Below are 13,250 nucleotides of genomic sequence, written 5' to 3' on the forward strand. Positions count from 1 at the left end.
ATATAATTATATGTCAACATATGTATAAAATTTTGGCTATGAACCAAACTTAATTTTTGGCTTGTACTTCAAGTTGATAACAATCCACATACATATATATATTTTGGGGTTTTTTGACAAGTGATGCATTACACTGTTTATATCATCGACTTCTCTATGATGTTCTTTTCTACTTCTAAGTAAATTTTGTACTTTTCATAACATTCAGGTATTTGACATCTTATATTTATGGATCAATAGTCAATATATAATTTATTATATATATGTTCAATTATTTTTCGTTGTGAACTTTGTACTTGACTTATTTTTAGTGTTTCGCATGATCTCTCTCCCACATATAAATATCTATAATATTCTAGTCTTTTTCAAAATAAATCTTAAGACAGTATACAATATTAAAACATTAAACTATACTGAAATTGCAAGTAGTATAATATAGATGTGTACATTTACGGACCCAGCTATGGGGCCCTTCTCATTATTTATAAAATAATATTTTACTCTTAAAATGTATTTTTGATTATACATGATTTGTTCATTTTTTTATATAACTTTTAAATGTAATTTCTGTTTATAGCTGCTTTATTTACATACATGACTTGTCCTTGAATGATCATAATAATCATGTCTTGTTATTATGTTTTATATTTATTATGTTTTATGAGCACATTCATATTATGTTTTATATTTGTTGCTGAAATTGTGTTTATAAATATGTAAATAGATCGTTAATATGGATAACGAGGAAAATTTAGAAGGGATGATGGGGGAGTGGTTGGAGTATACTGAAACTAATTTGTCAAGTTCTGATGGAGAAGAACAAGCGAAGGAAAGGAAAAAAGAGAACGTACGAAAGAAGAGGAATGATCAACAAAATCAAGATAAGGAAAAAGACAAAGAGACCGAGAAAGAGGATAATGAAAAAGAAGAGAAAGAGGTTGAACGACCAGAAAAGAAGCAAAGGGTTGGAAAGAAAACATCGAGCATGTGGGATCATTACACTATGTTGCCTGATTGTGATCCTAAGAAGCCAAGAGCTGCTTGCAATTATTGTGGCACCGATTATGCGGCTGATACAAAGTTGAATGGAACTAGCACACTATGGGCACATGTGGAGAGAAAATGTAAGAAGTGTCCTTTCAGTGACTGGGTTGAGCAAAGTAAGAAGCAACAATCAACTATGGATAGATTTACTAAAAAGACAACAACCTGCAATGAAGAAGAAGTTGCTTCAAGTGGGCTGCCGCTAAGGTTTAATCAAAATGTTGTTAGGAAAGTGATCGCCGAATATATCATTATGGATGAGTTATCCTTTAGGCACGTGGACGGAAAAGGATTTCAAAAGCTCATTAAACATTTCTTTCCCACATTTCAGTTCCCATCAAGATTTACTGTTGCGAGAGATATTTACAATGCGTTTCTAGATCAGAAGAAAGAGTTGAAGTCGATTTTGGTGAAGCACAGAGTGTCGTTGACCACTGATTGTTGGACATCAATCCAGAATATTAGTTATTTGTGTTTGACTGCACATTGGGTTGATGATAATTGGAAAATGCAGAAGAGAATTATCAACTTTATTCAAGTTCCTAGCCATAAAGGGGACTTGGTGGGGAAAGAGTTGATAAATTGTCTTAATGAGTGGGGTATCTCCTCAGTTTTTGCAGTGACGGTTGACAATGCCTCCTCAAATGACGTTGCTCTTAGAAAATTGAAGGGGCACTTGTTGGACAAAGACAATACCATTCCATTGAATGGCGAAATGTTTCATATGAGGTGTTCAGCTCATATTTTGAATTTGATAGTAAATGATGGGTTGAAAGAGTTGAATGATGCAATTTCAAGCATTCGAAATGCGGTGAGATATGTCCGGTCATCTCCAGCTAGACTGAAAAGATTTAAAGAAAGTTGCAAGGATGCAAACATTGAATCAAAAGCCTTGTTATGCTTGGATGTGGTTACTAGGTGGAACTCCACCTACTTGATGTTAGAATCTGCTATAAAATTCAAGAAGGCTTTTGAGAATTTGGAAGCAGATGCGAACTACACAAAGTACTTTGATGAAGAAAGAATGGATGGCCCACCAACCAACCTAGACTGAGAAAAAGCAGTTGTATTTGTCGAATTTTTGAGGAGATTCTATGATCTTACTAATCGATTTAGTGGGTCATTATATGTCACATCCAATCTATTCCTTCCAGATATTTTGAAGGTTCAAGCTGATTTAACTACTATGGCTTCTAATCCTGATACTTTGTTAGGGGCTATGGCAGTTAGTATGAAACGAAAGTATGACAAGTACTGGGGAAGGATTGAGAAGCTGAATATGTTGACATTTATTGCCAATATCCTTGATCCAAGGTATAAATTAGAGGTTGTGAATCGTGGTTTTAAATTTGTGCACACTTCAAGTGAGGCTGAAAAAATGATAAAGTTGGTGACAAATACTTTGGCACAGCTATATGCTTTTTATAAACAACAACAACCATCTCAGTCATCTCAAGCTCAACCATCTCAATCTCAGTCTCAGCCATCTCAGCCTGTTATCAATTCCACTACAGAATCATTTCTTCAAGGGCAATTACAACTTAGTGATGATATTGAAGAAGATGACCTTGAATACTACTTGAGTGATCGTCGTGAGAAACTTGATCCTACCTTTGATATTCTACGATGGTGGAAACAGAATGGATTCAAGTATCCAATAGTTGCGCGCATGGCAAAAGATGTATTGGCTGTTCAGATGTCTACAGTAGCATCTGAATCAGCTTTTTCTACTGGGGGAAGAATCTTAGATTCATTTAGGAGTTCCTTATCTCCGAGGATGGTGGAGACTTTGATTTGTTCTAAAAATTGGTATACTTGTGAGTCTGAAGAGCCTGTTGTGCTTCGACAATACATGGATGAGATTGATGGTTTAGAGGCATGTGAACAAGTTTTTCCAGGTATTTATTTACTTAATAGCTTATTCTAATTGAAATATTATATATATATATTGTAGCTTATTTGTATTAATTGAATATTTGTCAGGTGATGGCTCGTGTATTACCTATGTACCTGAGAATCTTGGCAGTGGGTCTGGGAGTGGGACCGATAAGAACAATTGAAATCTCAAGGTAACTAGTTGAATTCTAAGATTGTAGTTTAGTAGCTTTATTTCTCTAAAAAGTACCATGTAGCATGTGTTATATATACATTATAATTTTATTCTTTCTTTTGTCTTATGAGCAGGTGGTCATGGTTGCTTGATGCAGGCCATGAAATGAATGAATGCTGGATTTTGGATTGGACTTTGTTTTCTATCTATTCTTTTGAAATTTGAACTTGATTTGTGTTGTTGTAGTCGATTAGACTTAGATTTAATTTATGTTGTAATGGACTATGGACTATGGACTTTAAGTTTAAACTTTAATCATGTGTTGAGATTTGTGGTTGTAGTCTTTTGGTTTTAAATTTTAATTGGGTTGTGTCTTGGATTGAACTAATAGATATTGGAGTATTAGACTTTTGATGATGTGTTGTGATTTGAGATTATGTTATGCTCTTATGGACTTTTAATTATGTTTCAAACTTTAAAATTTGTAAATGTAATTATGTTCTATATATTTATGTTTTAAAAACGCACAAAAATGGATTCCAACAATCCAAAAATTTTAATTTTTTAACTAAAAAAAAATCAATTCGGTTTGGTCGGTTTAACCGACCAAGCCGCGGTCCAAAACGGTCGGTTTTTTTTTAAACTGGTTTGGTTCGGTCGGTTTTCAGATTGCACCAATCCGAACCGAAAACCGAATTCTGGATTTTTTGTTGTGAAAAAACCGCCCAAACCGACCGTTGCTCACCCCTAGCATTGAATCCCATCTATATACTCATCGCCTTCTTCCACCCTTCCATAACCTGGAAGTAACAATAGAGTCTTCATCTGATAAGATAGACCTTGAATTTTCATGAAGGCGCACTATTTCTTTCACAAAGAGATCTGAATACTGATCCACTGTGTTACTTATTCTTACAGACCAAAAATAAACTTACTCACAACACTGGTCCAAAGTGACCCAAATTCAATCATGCTATCCCACCTTCCTGGGCAGCCCCACTGCGAAACTCATCGCAATTCTTTCTTATTTCCATTACAAAATACTCAAAGGTTGCAATGACCTTACTGATTCCTGATACCTTATTTGAATCTGCTAATAGGTTGAGAACTTTATCATGCATTCCATTATGCCCCTCTCCATCTCAGGCCATCACCATAAAACTTCATACTCTGGTACACTAACATGATGTCTGAATGAAGAGAATCAGAAAGTAACATGAGATTCATCCAGAATCTCCCATTTAATCCCAGTGTCCATCGGATTTCAAATCCGACCCTTATATCACAATAAACTCATGTCTGATGCTGTAGCACCCTTAGCTAATCCAGCTAAGACTTTCTTATTCAACCCTTCTTATCTATGGTTCACTTAGTCATTCTTCCTTTTGATCTCCTCTGAGATAGAAATCTCAAGCACAAAACTGGCCACCTGGCCCACCAGAAACTCTACTCTAGTTTTGGTCAGATCCTTTAACCAACATGTTGCATAAACAAATCTCTTTTCTGTATCGTTGAGGTGTCATAACAACCTGTCAATTGATTCTGATCTGTAAAAAGAAACTCAGAACTCTTTCCACAAAACACATATAATACCATGCCCATCCAAGGACACTCCCGGTTTCTAAGGTGTCCCTTGACCTTAGCAAATTCCACAGAGAATACATCACAATACCATTGTCCAAGACAATCACAAATTCCATTCAAATAATCCTTTGAATGCTCTGTTCATCTGATTCATCAAAACAATTTAACACTAATCAAATCCTTAAAATATATAATCCAGCACTTCCTAGTGCTCTTATCTGATAAAAACACAACCTCTTGCATATCATTTTCCCCTGATCCCTAACTGGTACTAACCAGGTCAAAGATCAACTTTTGAGAATTTCATTCTACTCAATAACTAAACCTCAAGTTCTTACAAATCTACTAAGTCATTCAATACAGTGCCTTCAATCCAACTCTATCCCTGGCACTAATCAAACCACCATTCTAACTCTTGCCAATTGCTCAGTCAAAGGCTTAAGTAATTCAATGTTTTGCTCAGAGGTAATTTTACTAGAACAACTTAGAAAAATAGTCTACAATAACCGAATCAAGCCCATTATCTTAGTTCACCCAAGCACCATTCTCATTTTGTAACTGATGAATCTGGTTGTGCTTTCTTCAAGCAGTAGTAGAAGCGTGAAAGTACTTACTATTTTTGTCTCCATCCTTTAGCCAAAGCTGTTTAGACCACTGTCGCCAATAAATCTCCTTTCGGTGCAGTATTTCAGTCATCCTTCTAGACTCTTCAGCAAATTGTCGAATGGAGTTGCTGTCTTTTCTCGATTTTAGACGTTGAAGAGTAGCAGAGCAACTTTTAATTCTATTGCAAAAATTACTAGTGATCTCCTTACCCCATTTGGCAAGGTTGGAGTTGCATAAGTCCACCTTACTTGCCCAGCTAGTTCCCAAACAAGCTGCCCAATTTTCTTGCACAATTTTCCCATGCAATGGCTCTCTTAGCCACGCATTCTCAAAGCAAAATAAGCTTCTGCTAATAGGGACAACCATGTACTTGGGTTCCAACAACAGAGGATAGTGATCAGACTGAGAGATTTCCAGATTATATAGAGTAGCAAGAGGGTACTTTGACATCCAAGAGGGAGAGACAAGAGCACGAACAATCCTCACTTCCACCCAATTTCGAGTACCCCAACCACACTCCCAATTAAAAGGATAACCATGAAGCTCTATATCCACAAAATGGTAGTCTGAAACCACCTAGTGAAAACCTTCCACCAACCAATTCGGGTACGGTAGCCCACCTCTTTTGTCCAATTGACTAAGGACATTATTAAAGTCACCAATGAGACACCAAGGAAGAGAAGAGGATTGAGCAAGAGTGTGTATCCAAGCCCAAGTTTGACGACATAAGTTTCTATCTGGTTCTCCATAAAATCCTGTCAGACGCCAATCCTCCCTGCATCCTTTCGAATCACCATATCAATATGGTTGACAAAATAACCCAATAAAAGCACCTCCTCCTGATTATGCCAAAGCACGGCTAAACCCTCACTTTTCCCTTGTGGGCCCACAACAATAAGGCCCTCAAAACCCACCTAACTCTTAAACCTTTCCAAACCATCCTTCTTACAAACTGTTTCCCATAAAAACACAAAATCGGGCTTATGTTGAGAAATATTCTCCTTAAGGAATTGAGTAGCCCATGGGTTCCCAAGCCCGCTACAATTCCAAGACAAGATGCTCATTGATTTAGGGAGGTCTGTAATACAAAACCCACCCCCAACAAGTTTTTTGAACTTTCATCTTCATTATTACCACTGTCCCATGCTCTCCTGGGATCACTATCCCATTGCCTCCATTGGTTCTTCGTCTGTTAAGATCAATAAGTGATACTTCTTCTTCCATGTTGATAAAAAATTTCCCATGTTCTTGGATTGTCATAATGGCCCCATACCCAGGACTAATCACATCTCCAGCTTTCGAACTGTCTTGGTTATTGTAGATCTAACTGTAGAACATCCTCCTGCACAATGCATATTGCCTAAAATTGATATGCTTCTTCTTAGACCAGTTGAATGTATGTCCTCCATCCGTGTGACAGTCAGAATCCCGTGATCCGTAAGGGGAAAGACCGGGTAAAGCTGTACAATCCCACACCGCCTGAGGAAGGTCAAGTGTGATGATTCTAAGACTGTGTAGGTATGGGACGACACAGTTGAAGAGGGCTTAAATGGATTGATGGGTTACTACCTATATCAACAAGATGCATCTTCTTTTCGGTGGCCCATCACTTGAGAACTCCAAAGTTAAGCGTGCTTGACCTGGAGTAATCTCAAGATGGGTGACCTCCTGGGAAGTTTTCCCAGGAAGCGTGCGAGTGAGGCCAGTCGTCATTCCAAGAAGCAACCATAGAGATGTAGGGCGTTACAAATGGTATCAGAGCCTTGACCCAGCCGGAAGTGTGGTCGACGGGGACGTCGGGCCCGTAAGGGGGGTGATTGTGACAGTCAGAATCCCGTGATCCGTAAGGGGAAAGACCGGGTAAATCTGTGCAGTCCCACATTGTCTGGGGAAGGTCAAGTGTGATGATTCTAAGACTGTGTAGGTATGGGACTACAAAGTTGAAGATGGCTTAAATGGATTGATGGGTTACTACCTATATCAACAAGATGCATCTTCTTTTCGGTAGCCTATCACTTGAGAACTCCAAAGTTAAGCGTGCTTGACCTGGAGTAATCTCAAGATGGGTGACCTCCTAGGAAGCTTTCCCAGGAAGCGTGCGAGTGAGGACAAAGCACGCTGAAAAGACTCATGTTGGTTTGTAGGGCCAGTCGTCATTCCAAGAAGCAGCCATAGAGACGTGGGGCGTTACAATCTGAGTAGGGTCAATTTCCTCACATCCTTCCTTTCCATATCCTCCCAATGGTGAAGTAATAGAGAAGTCATCCTGAAGCCATCTGGAGCCAATCGTGATGTTTGGATGCCTCGATGTCACTCTCATCCAATTTCCATATGGTTTTTCAATGGATTCTAGGGGTTGATTAAAAATCCTCTCACAAAATTTCTCAGAATGTCTTATTAAACCACGGATGAAACAAAAAGTCGAGACCCTTTCATATTTGAAGTTGATCCATCACCATTCACCCTTTGTCTTACGAATCTTCATTCTCCTTTTTAAGGGAGTAACAATGTCAATCTTAACTCGGACTCTTAGGTAGTCTCTCCATACTCCACTAAAGTTATTTTGATCGTATTCAAGAAACATATACCAAGATAATTGCCAATGTCCCAAACCACCCTCTCAGCCATAAATCCAACTCTCATGTCGTGTAATTGAACCCAAATATCCAGATGATTAATCTTGATCAATCGGGGGTTGTCGTTGGGTTTCAGTCTTTTGAATATCAATTGTGCACGATGACATGTCCAAGGGTTGCTATTAATGACTCTTTGAATATCAATCTCATGGTAGAATTGAAAAATGCAGAGGTTACATTTCCAATTCCTTCACAAACAACCCACGCCCGAGCTTCCAAAGTGCCGCCATCATGTGCTTCAAAACCTGAAAATCCAAAGGATTATCCACCTAGAATCTTCCCACTAAGCACCATCTCGCATCAAGGCCAGAGTTATCAGTTTCCACCGTGTCATAGATCAGACCCCCTTGTTCCTTTTCTTCGATTCCGGTCCCAGCACATCTGTCCCCCAAATCTTGAATATGTTGCTCTATTGATTCCATTGAAGAAAGCAACGAACACACCAGAAACCCTAACTAGAAGCAACAAACACACCAGAAAAATCCTAACTCAACACAAAGACCAGAAAAAATGCACAAGATGCACAGGAAATTCCAGAAAAACGAACCCTAGCAGAGCCTCTCTGTCTACTTCTTCTCTCTTAAGTTTTTAGAGTGAACAAAACTTATCTTTGTTCAAATATGAATAATTTTTGCTTTATATCTATATTTATATAAATTAAAGTTAAGGATGTATAGTGATATTTACTGTTTACTTTCTCCCAGCTAAGAATTCGAATCCCATTTCATCAAGTAGAAAGTGAAAAAGAATATATCTATTTATATGTAAAAGGATATTCTAAACTGTTAATCATCGAATTCGAAGCAAAATTATTAGTTAGACATATATGCACTATCATGTTGTTTTTGGTAATTGCAACTATCAATACGAGAGTATAGAGTATAGACTGTAAATTTAGGTGTTAAATGTAGGGACCAAAAATAGAAGTATCGCAATATCTATACTCTATACAAAACTAAGCATGAAAGTACCCTATACATTAAATCCAAGTACCAATGTGGATAGTGACTGAACCAAGAAGAGGGATACCAAAATGATAATGCATGGGTCATCTTGATCTATCTTTCGATTCCATTAAATTACTTTACAAAATAAATTTAACGATTCCATATCTTAAACATTTTGAAACCCATTAAATTGCATTATAGGGCCTAGCTTTGAGGGAGACAAAGGCAAGTTATTCATACAATTTGAGAGTTTTTTTTTTTTCAATTTATAAGATAAAATCCCTAAATTATGACCCGATAATAATAATAATAATAATAATAATAATAATAATCTGTTTCGTAGTCCAAGGACAAAATTCATGATATTGCGAAGAGTTGAAACCTACTTTTATAAAAGTTTGGTGTGTCAAAAATTATCAAAAGAAAGATTCGATGTGAATATTTTATTATCATACTTTGAGCAGAAAAAATATTAAAAAAAAGGAAGCTAATTGAGCAAAAAAAATCCCTCCAAACTGGAAGCCCACCATTCATCTGCGTGTGGTATCAAAATGACAAAACTAGTACAATAATTTCAAGAGTTGTTCGATATATATCTATATGTATAATATATAAATTATATTCTACAAAATAATAGCAGAGAAAATATTTAATAACAAATTTATTTGTACAAATTACAAAATAACTAAAATACACAGAGATATTGCATTACAAAAAGATGATAGTCTCGTCGACATATTACGAGATCAAATAGAAATCTCTAACAATATTGTCAAACTTGATTAGCCACAATCAAAGTCTAATACATGCGCACGTGAAGACCTATAACCTTCTATGTAGCCCAAAGGAGAAAATAAAATAACAATTAAGTAAAAGAAAGAAAGTGCCAAAGAAAGAAAGTGCTGTAGTGGGATTGGACACGTATTTTCTGAGTAAATAAAAAATTTCCCGGGAAAAATACAATTAAAGGTACCAAAAAGGAAAATAAACCAAAGGTGGAGGGAGCCTTGAATGGGTTTGGTAATACAATTCTAAGGGCCAATCCAAACGACAAGTCAGCAGAAATATATACATACATACCAAACGCCACCTTTCACACACCCCAAATGACAATAATAAATAAGAATTTTTTTTTGCACGGGAATTTTCTCGGATTCCAAACACTCAAATATATTTTTTTTATTTGTTTTCGTTTGGTGGGTATTTCCTTTTCTTCCTTTGCGAAGGAAAACGTCAATAATAAACTATTTCTTTAATATCAATTAATAATATTAGTAAAAAGAAAAGTAAATAAAAAAAAAGAAAAAAAAAATGAGTGAAGTTAACGCCAAGCAGATGCGACGGTGAGAGTGCGACCCATCCAACCAAAGCAAATTCCTTGATTTTCTTCTTTAACGGAAAGATTATTATGGAATCGGTTACCAGAACTCAGGCGAGCCTTGGCGCTTTGACTCAGTGGCCTCAACTCGAACCCGGCCATGCTCAATCGGGCCATCCATTTCCCAAACACCTCGCATCTTTCAATGCGGTCCCTCCCCTCGCACGCAACCGAGTTCCCGACCTTTCGACTCACCGCTTCCTCTACCCTAACTCGTTCCGAGTTATCCCTCGTACCGGCCGGGTCCACCGAGTCCAATAACGCACTGTAGTACGCGCACGTCTCGCTCACGCGCGCCATAAACGGCGCCGTGTTAGTGTTTAGCTCCTGCTCCACCACCGTCACCACACGCGGCGCCATCGCCTTCACGCGCCGTAGCAAGTTGTCGCGATGATTCTCCGTGGACACGCTCTCGTCCGGCATCCTGTATAATTTGAAGGCGAAATTCACTGCGATCGGCTCGTCCGGTTCGCAACCCAGCGAGTCGCGACTCAGCTCCGAGATTCTGTTGCTCTGAACATTCAGTTTGAACGTTACACCGAGACGCCGAGCGAGTTGACTCAGTTTCTCCTCGACGTTCTTTAACCTCTCTTGGTTACCGCCATTATCGGCCAAAGTAGTGATCTTCAACGATAGCGGCTGGCCGTTTTGACGCTCCGAGAGCTTTTGAAGAAGGTCTGCATACTGTCCGCCATAGCCGATGTCAAAGTCAATTACGTGAACCTTGTTATTCACGGCCGAATCGTCGGTTAATGTGGCATCAAGGATTGCGAAATTGGCCACCGAGAAACCCAGTCGAAAACAAGGCGAAAGATCGTAGAGGTGCTGAGTCGCCGCGGCATGCTCCTGACTAAATAGCTCTTTCACAGGCGCCGGATTCTCTTCTGGTTTGACGCGCGATTTAAGAGCTGATGATAAGAACTCGAGAACTCTCTGTTCTGAAGTGGGTCTTGGGTTTGAGACTTGGGTGAATAAGCGCGTGAGCATCTCATTCGCCGCCTCTGTTTTCCCGTCCGAGATAGCCAACGCAGCCTCCATAATAGATTGCTTAGAACAAGTCAAAATGGCAGGAGACGCGACTGAAGATGATGAAGAGGAAGACGACGAAGTGGGTGACGGCGAAACAGGTTTCTGTGTCTGATTTGGGCTGATCAGGTTCTGTATCGTCTCGGACCACTCGCTATTACTATTATTAGTAATCGCAGAGACGGGGTCACCCTCTTCCTCGTCGTTATCATCGAGAAGCTGTTTCTCCAGCTCTTGAAGCCGGTCGTTCATCATCTTCTTTTCAGAATCCACAACCGGAACACGATTCTGAACCGGGTTTACATAGGACATACCTTGAATAGGCTGAGGGCGTAGATGCTGCTGCGGTAAAGGTAAACCATACCGCTGAGACGAAGCCGGAGATGAAGATGAACAAGACGACGATTCCGAGACCGTCGTTGCCGTTGGCGAAAATTCCATCGGAGACAGAGGAGATATGGGTGAAGATTGCTGAAAAGTCCTGGGCTTGACAGAGCGAAGATAGTTCTGTTGTACGAGCCCAAGATTGGGGTTGTACTGCTGATGATGAGATTGAAACTCGGCGAGATTTCGTTTTCCGATCAGGGCCGTCGGGTTCTGACGAGCGATCCGCGAAGCGGTCGGGTCAATATACAAGCCCGGGAGTTGAGGCCGGTGATATGGAGGCTGAGACGGAACGTTATTCATGGTGGATCGACCGTTAGTGTAGAAATCCGGCAAACCGCCGGCGCCGGTATACCCAGATTGCATTTTAGCTTTGGCTTTTCTTTCTTTCCTTTTTTTCTCTCGGATTTTGTAGAGAGAGAAAGCGAAGAGAAAAAAAAAACTTAAAAGAGATGGGTTTTGAAGAAACTCATGAGGTTAAACCAAAGAAGGAGGAAGACAGTTTCTCTTATGGTATTGAATTAATAATAATTTTTATAATCAAACAATAAATAAATAGAAAGATATTATCTAATGGAGAGAGAAATTTCAAACCAGTGCAAAGTTAAGCCCTCTGGTTTTTTTTTTAATCGTTAAATATTATAATAATTTTTTAGCTGAATCTTCACGAGTATATCTACCATGAAATCTACACCGTTTATTTGAGGTGACCCTAATATTTCTAAGTAATCCACGGTTACTAAATCGGTCATTCGAACACTTTATATACACGAAATCATCGCTCATTTGAATTAAAGCCGAAACTATGGTGACGCTTCTTGGAAACGCGTGGAAAACACGAACCAACTAAGACTTACGTAAATTACACGCGTTGTTTCTTGTTAGCACGACATGTATTCCGTTTTAAGTGAAATGAGTTCGATCTTTTATGCGGCAGTGATCACCTGACTGGACAGTTACGAAGTACTCCAAAAAGGCTATCGAGAAAAACCCAGGAATGCAATCCAGAACACAATGGAAAGTGACCCCTGTGCCACGTGTTACTAATAGGTGAGAGCCTTCACACAACGTTAAAAGACGAGCCTGTTACTTTGAAATTTCCTTCACTGGTTCGCTGATTCGAATTCTAGTAGCTGTGTTGCCTTACCGGGCGATTCTCGGTAGATTCTGGTAGTTTCACCGACACGTGTCGGTCACTCAATGAGTTTACGTCTGATTAGAGAATTTTAAAAACCACAAACGTGAAAGCTGTCTACGTTAGTGAAGAGCCTCTTTTAAAAAAAAATAATGCGTAGGTTAATACCAGCCAATATACAAAATGACTAAAAAGGACAACCTTATTAATAAACTTTCTGCTTCTTTTTTGTTTTTTCATATTTTAATAGGAAACTTTTGCTTCCATTTGTTACATCATTTTGGAAAGCCCCTTATCATTAAAATTGAGTGTAAATTGTGAATACCCTAGCTAAAATCATTTAGAATTTACCAAACAAAAAAAAATTCATTTAGAATTTAGAATATAGTTTATGAGGAAAGGCTATGGAAAATTCAATTGGTATTATTCAGTATAGAAAAATAAAAAAGATAATATATAT

At 38.5% G+C, this 13,250-nt stretch overlaps 2 protein-coding genes and 1 long non-coding RNA gene across 3 annotated transcripts; 1 reads left to right on the forward strand and 2 right to left on the reverse strand.

Annotated features, from left to right (window-relative positions):
• Positions 1 to 2,607: 2,607 nt before the first annotated feature.
• LOC133834687 (uncharacterized) lies at positions 2,608 to 3,511 on the forward strand. The gene is made up of 3 exons (XR_009893410.1): positions 2,608 to 2,942; positions 3,028 to 3,113; positions 3,229 to 3,511. It is a non-coding gene; the product is annotated as an uncharacterized LOC133834687 (long non-coding RNA).
• Positions 3,512 to 5,260: 1,749 nt separating this feature from the next.
• LOC133778992 (uncharacterized) lies at positions 5,261 to 6,508 on the reverse strand. The gene is made up of 2 exons (XM_062219001.1): positions 6,419 to 6,508; positions 5,261 to 5,860 (listed from the first exon to the last, which is right to left on the reverse strand). The coding sequence occupies exons 1-2, from the start codon at positions 6,506 to 6,508 to the stop codon at positions 5,261 to 5,263; spliced, it is 690 nt and encodes a 229-aa protein (XP_062074985.1).
• A 3,041-nt stretch (positions 6,509 to 9,549) lies between these two features.
• On the reverse strand, positions 9,550 to 12,273 carry LOC133834688 (scarecrow-like protein 8). Its single transcript, XM_062264368.1, has one exon. It carries the CDS (start codon positions 12,019 to 12,021, stop codon positions 10,189 to 10,191), a length of 1,833 nt encoding a protein of 610 aa, XP_062120352.1. The 5' UTR covers positions 12,022 to 12,273; the 3' UTR covers positions 9,550 to 10,188.
• Between the last annotated feature and the right edge of the window lie 977 nt (positions 12,274 to 13,250).

This window comes from Humulus lupulus, chromosome 5 (genome assembly GCF_963169125.1).
Source record: "Humulus lupulus chromosome 5, drHumLupu1.1, whole genome shotgun sequence".
In the NCBI taxonomy this organism is placed as follows: domain Eukaryota; kingdom Viridiplantae; phylum Streptophyta; class Magnoliopsida; order Rosales; family Cannabaceae; genus Humulus; species Humulus lupulus.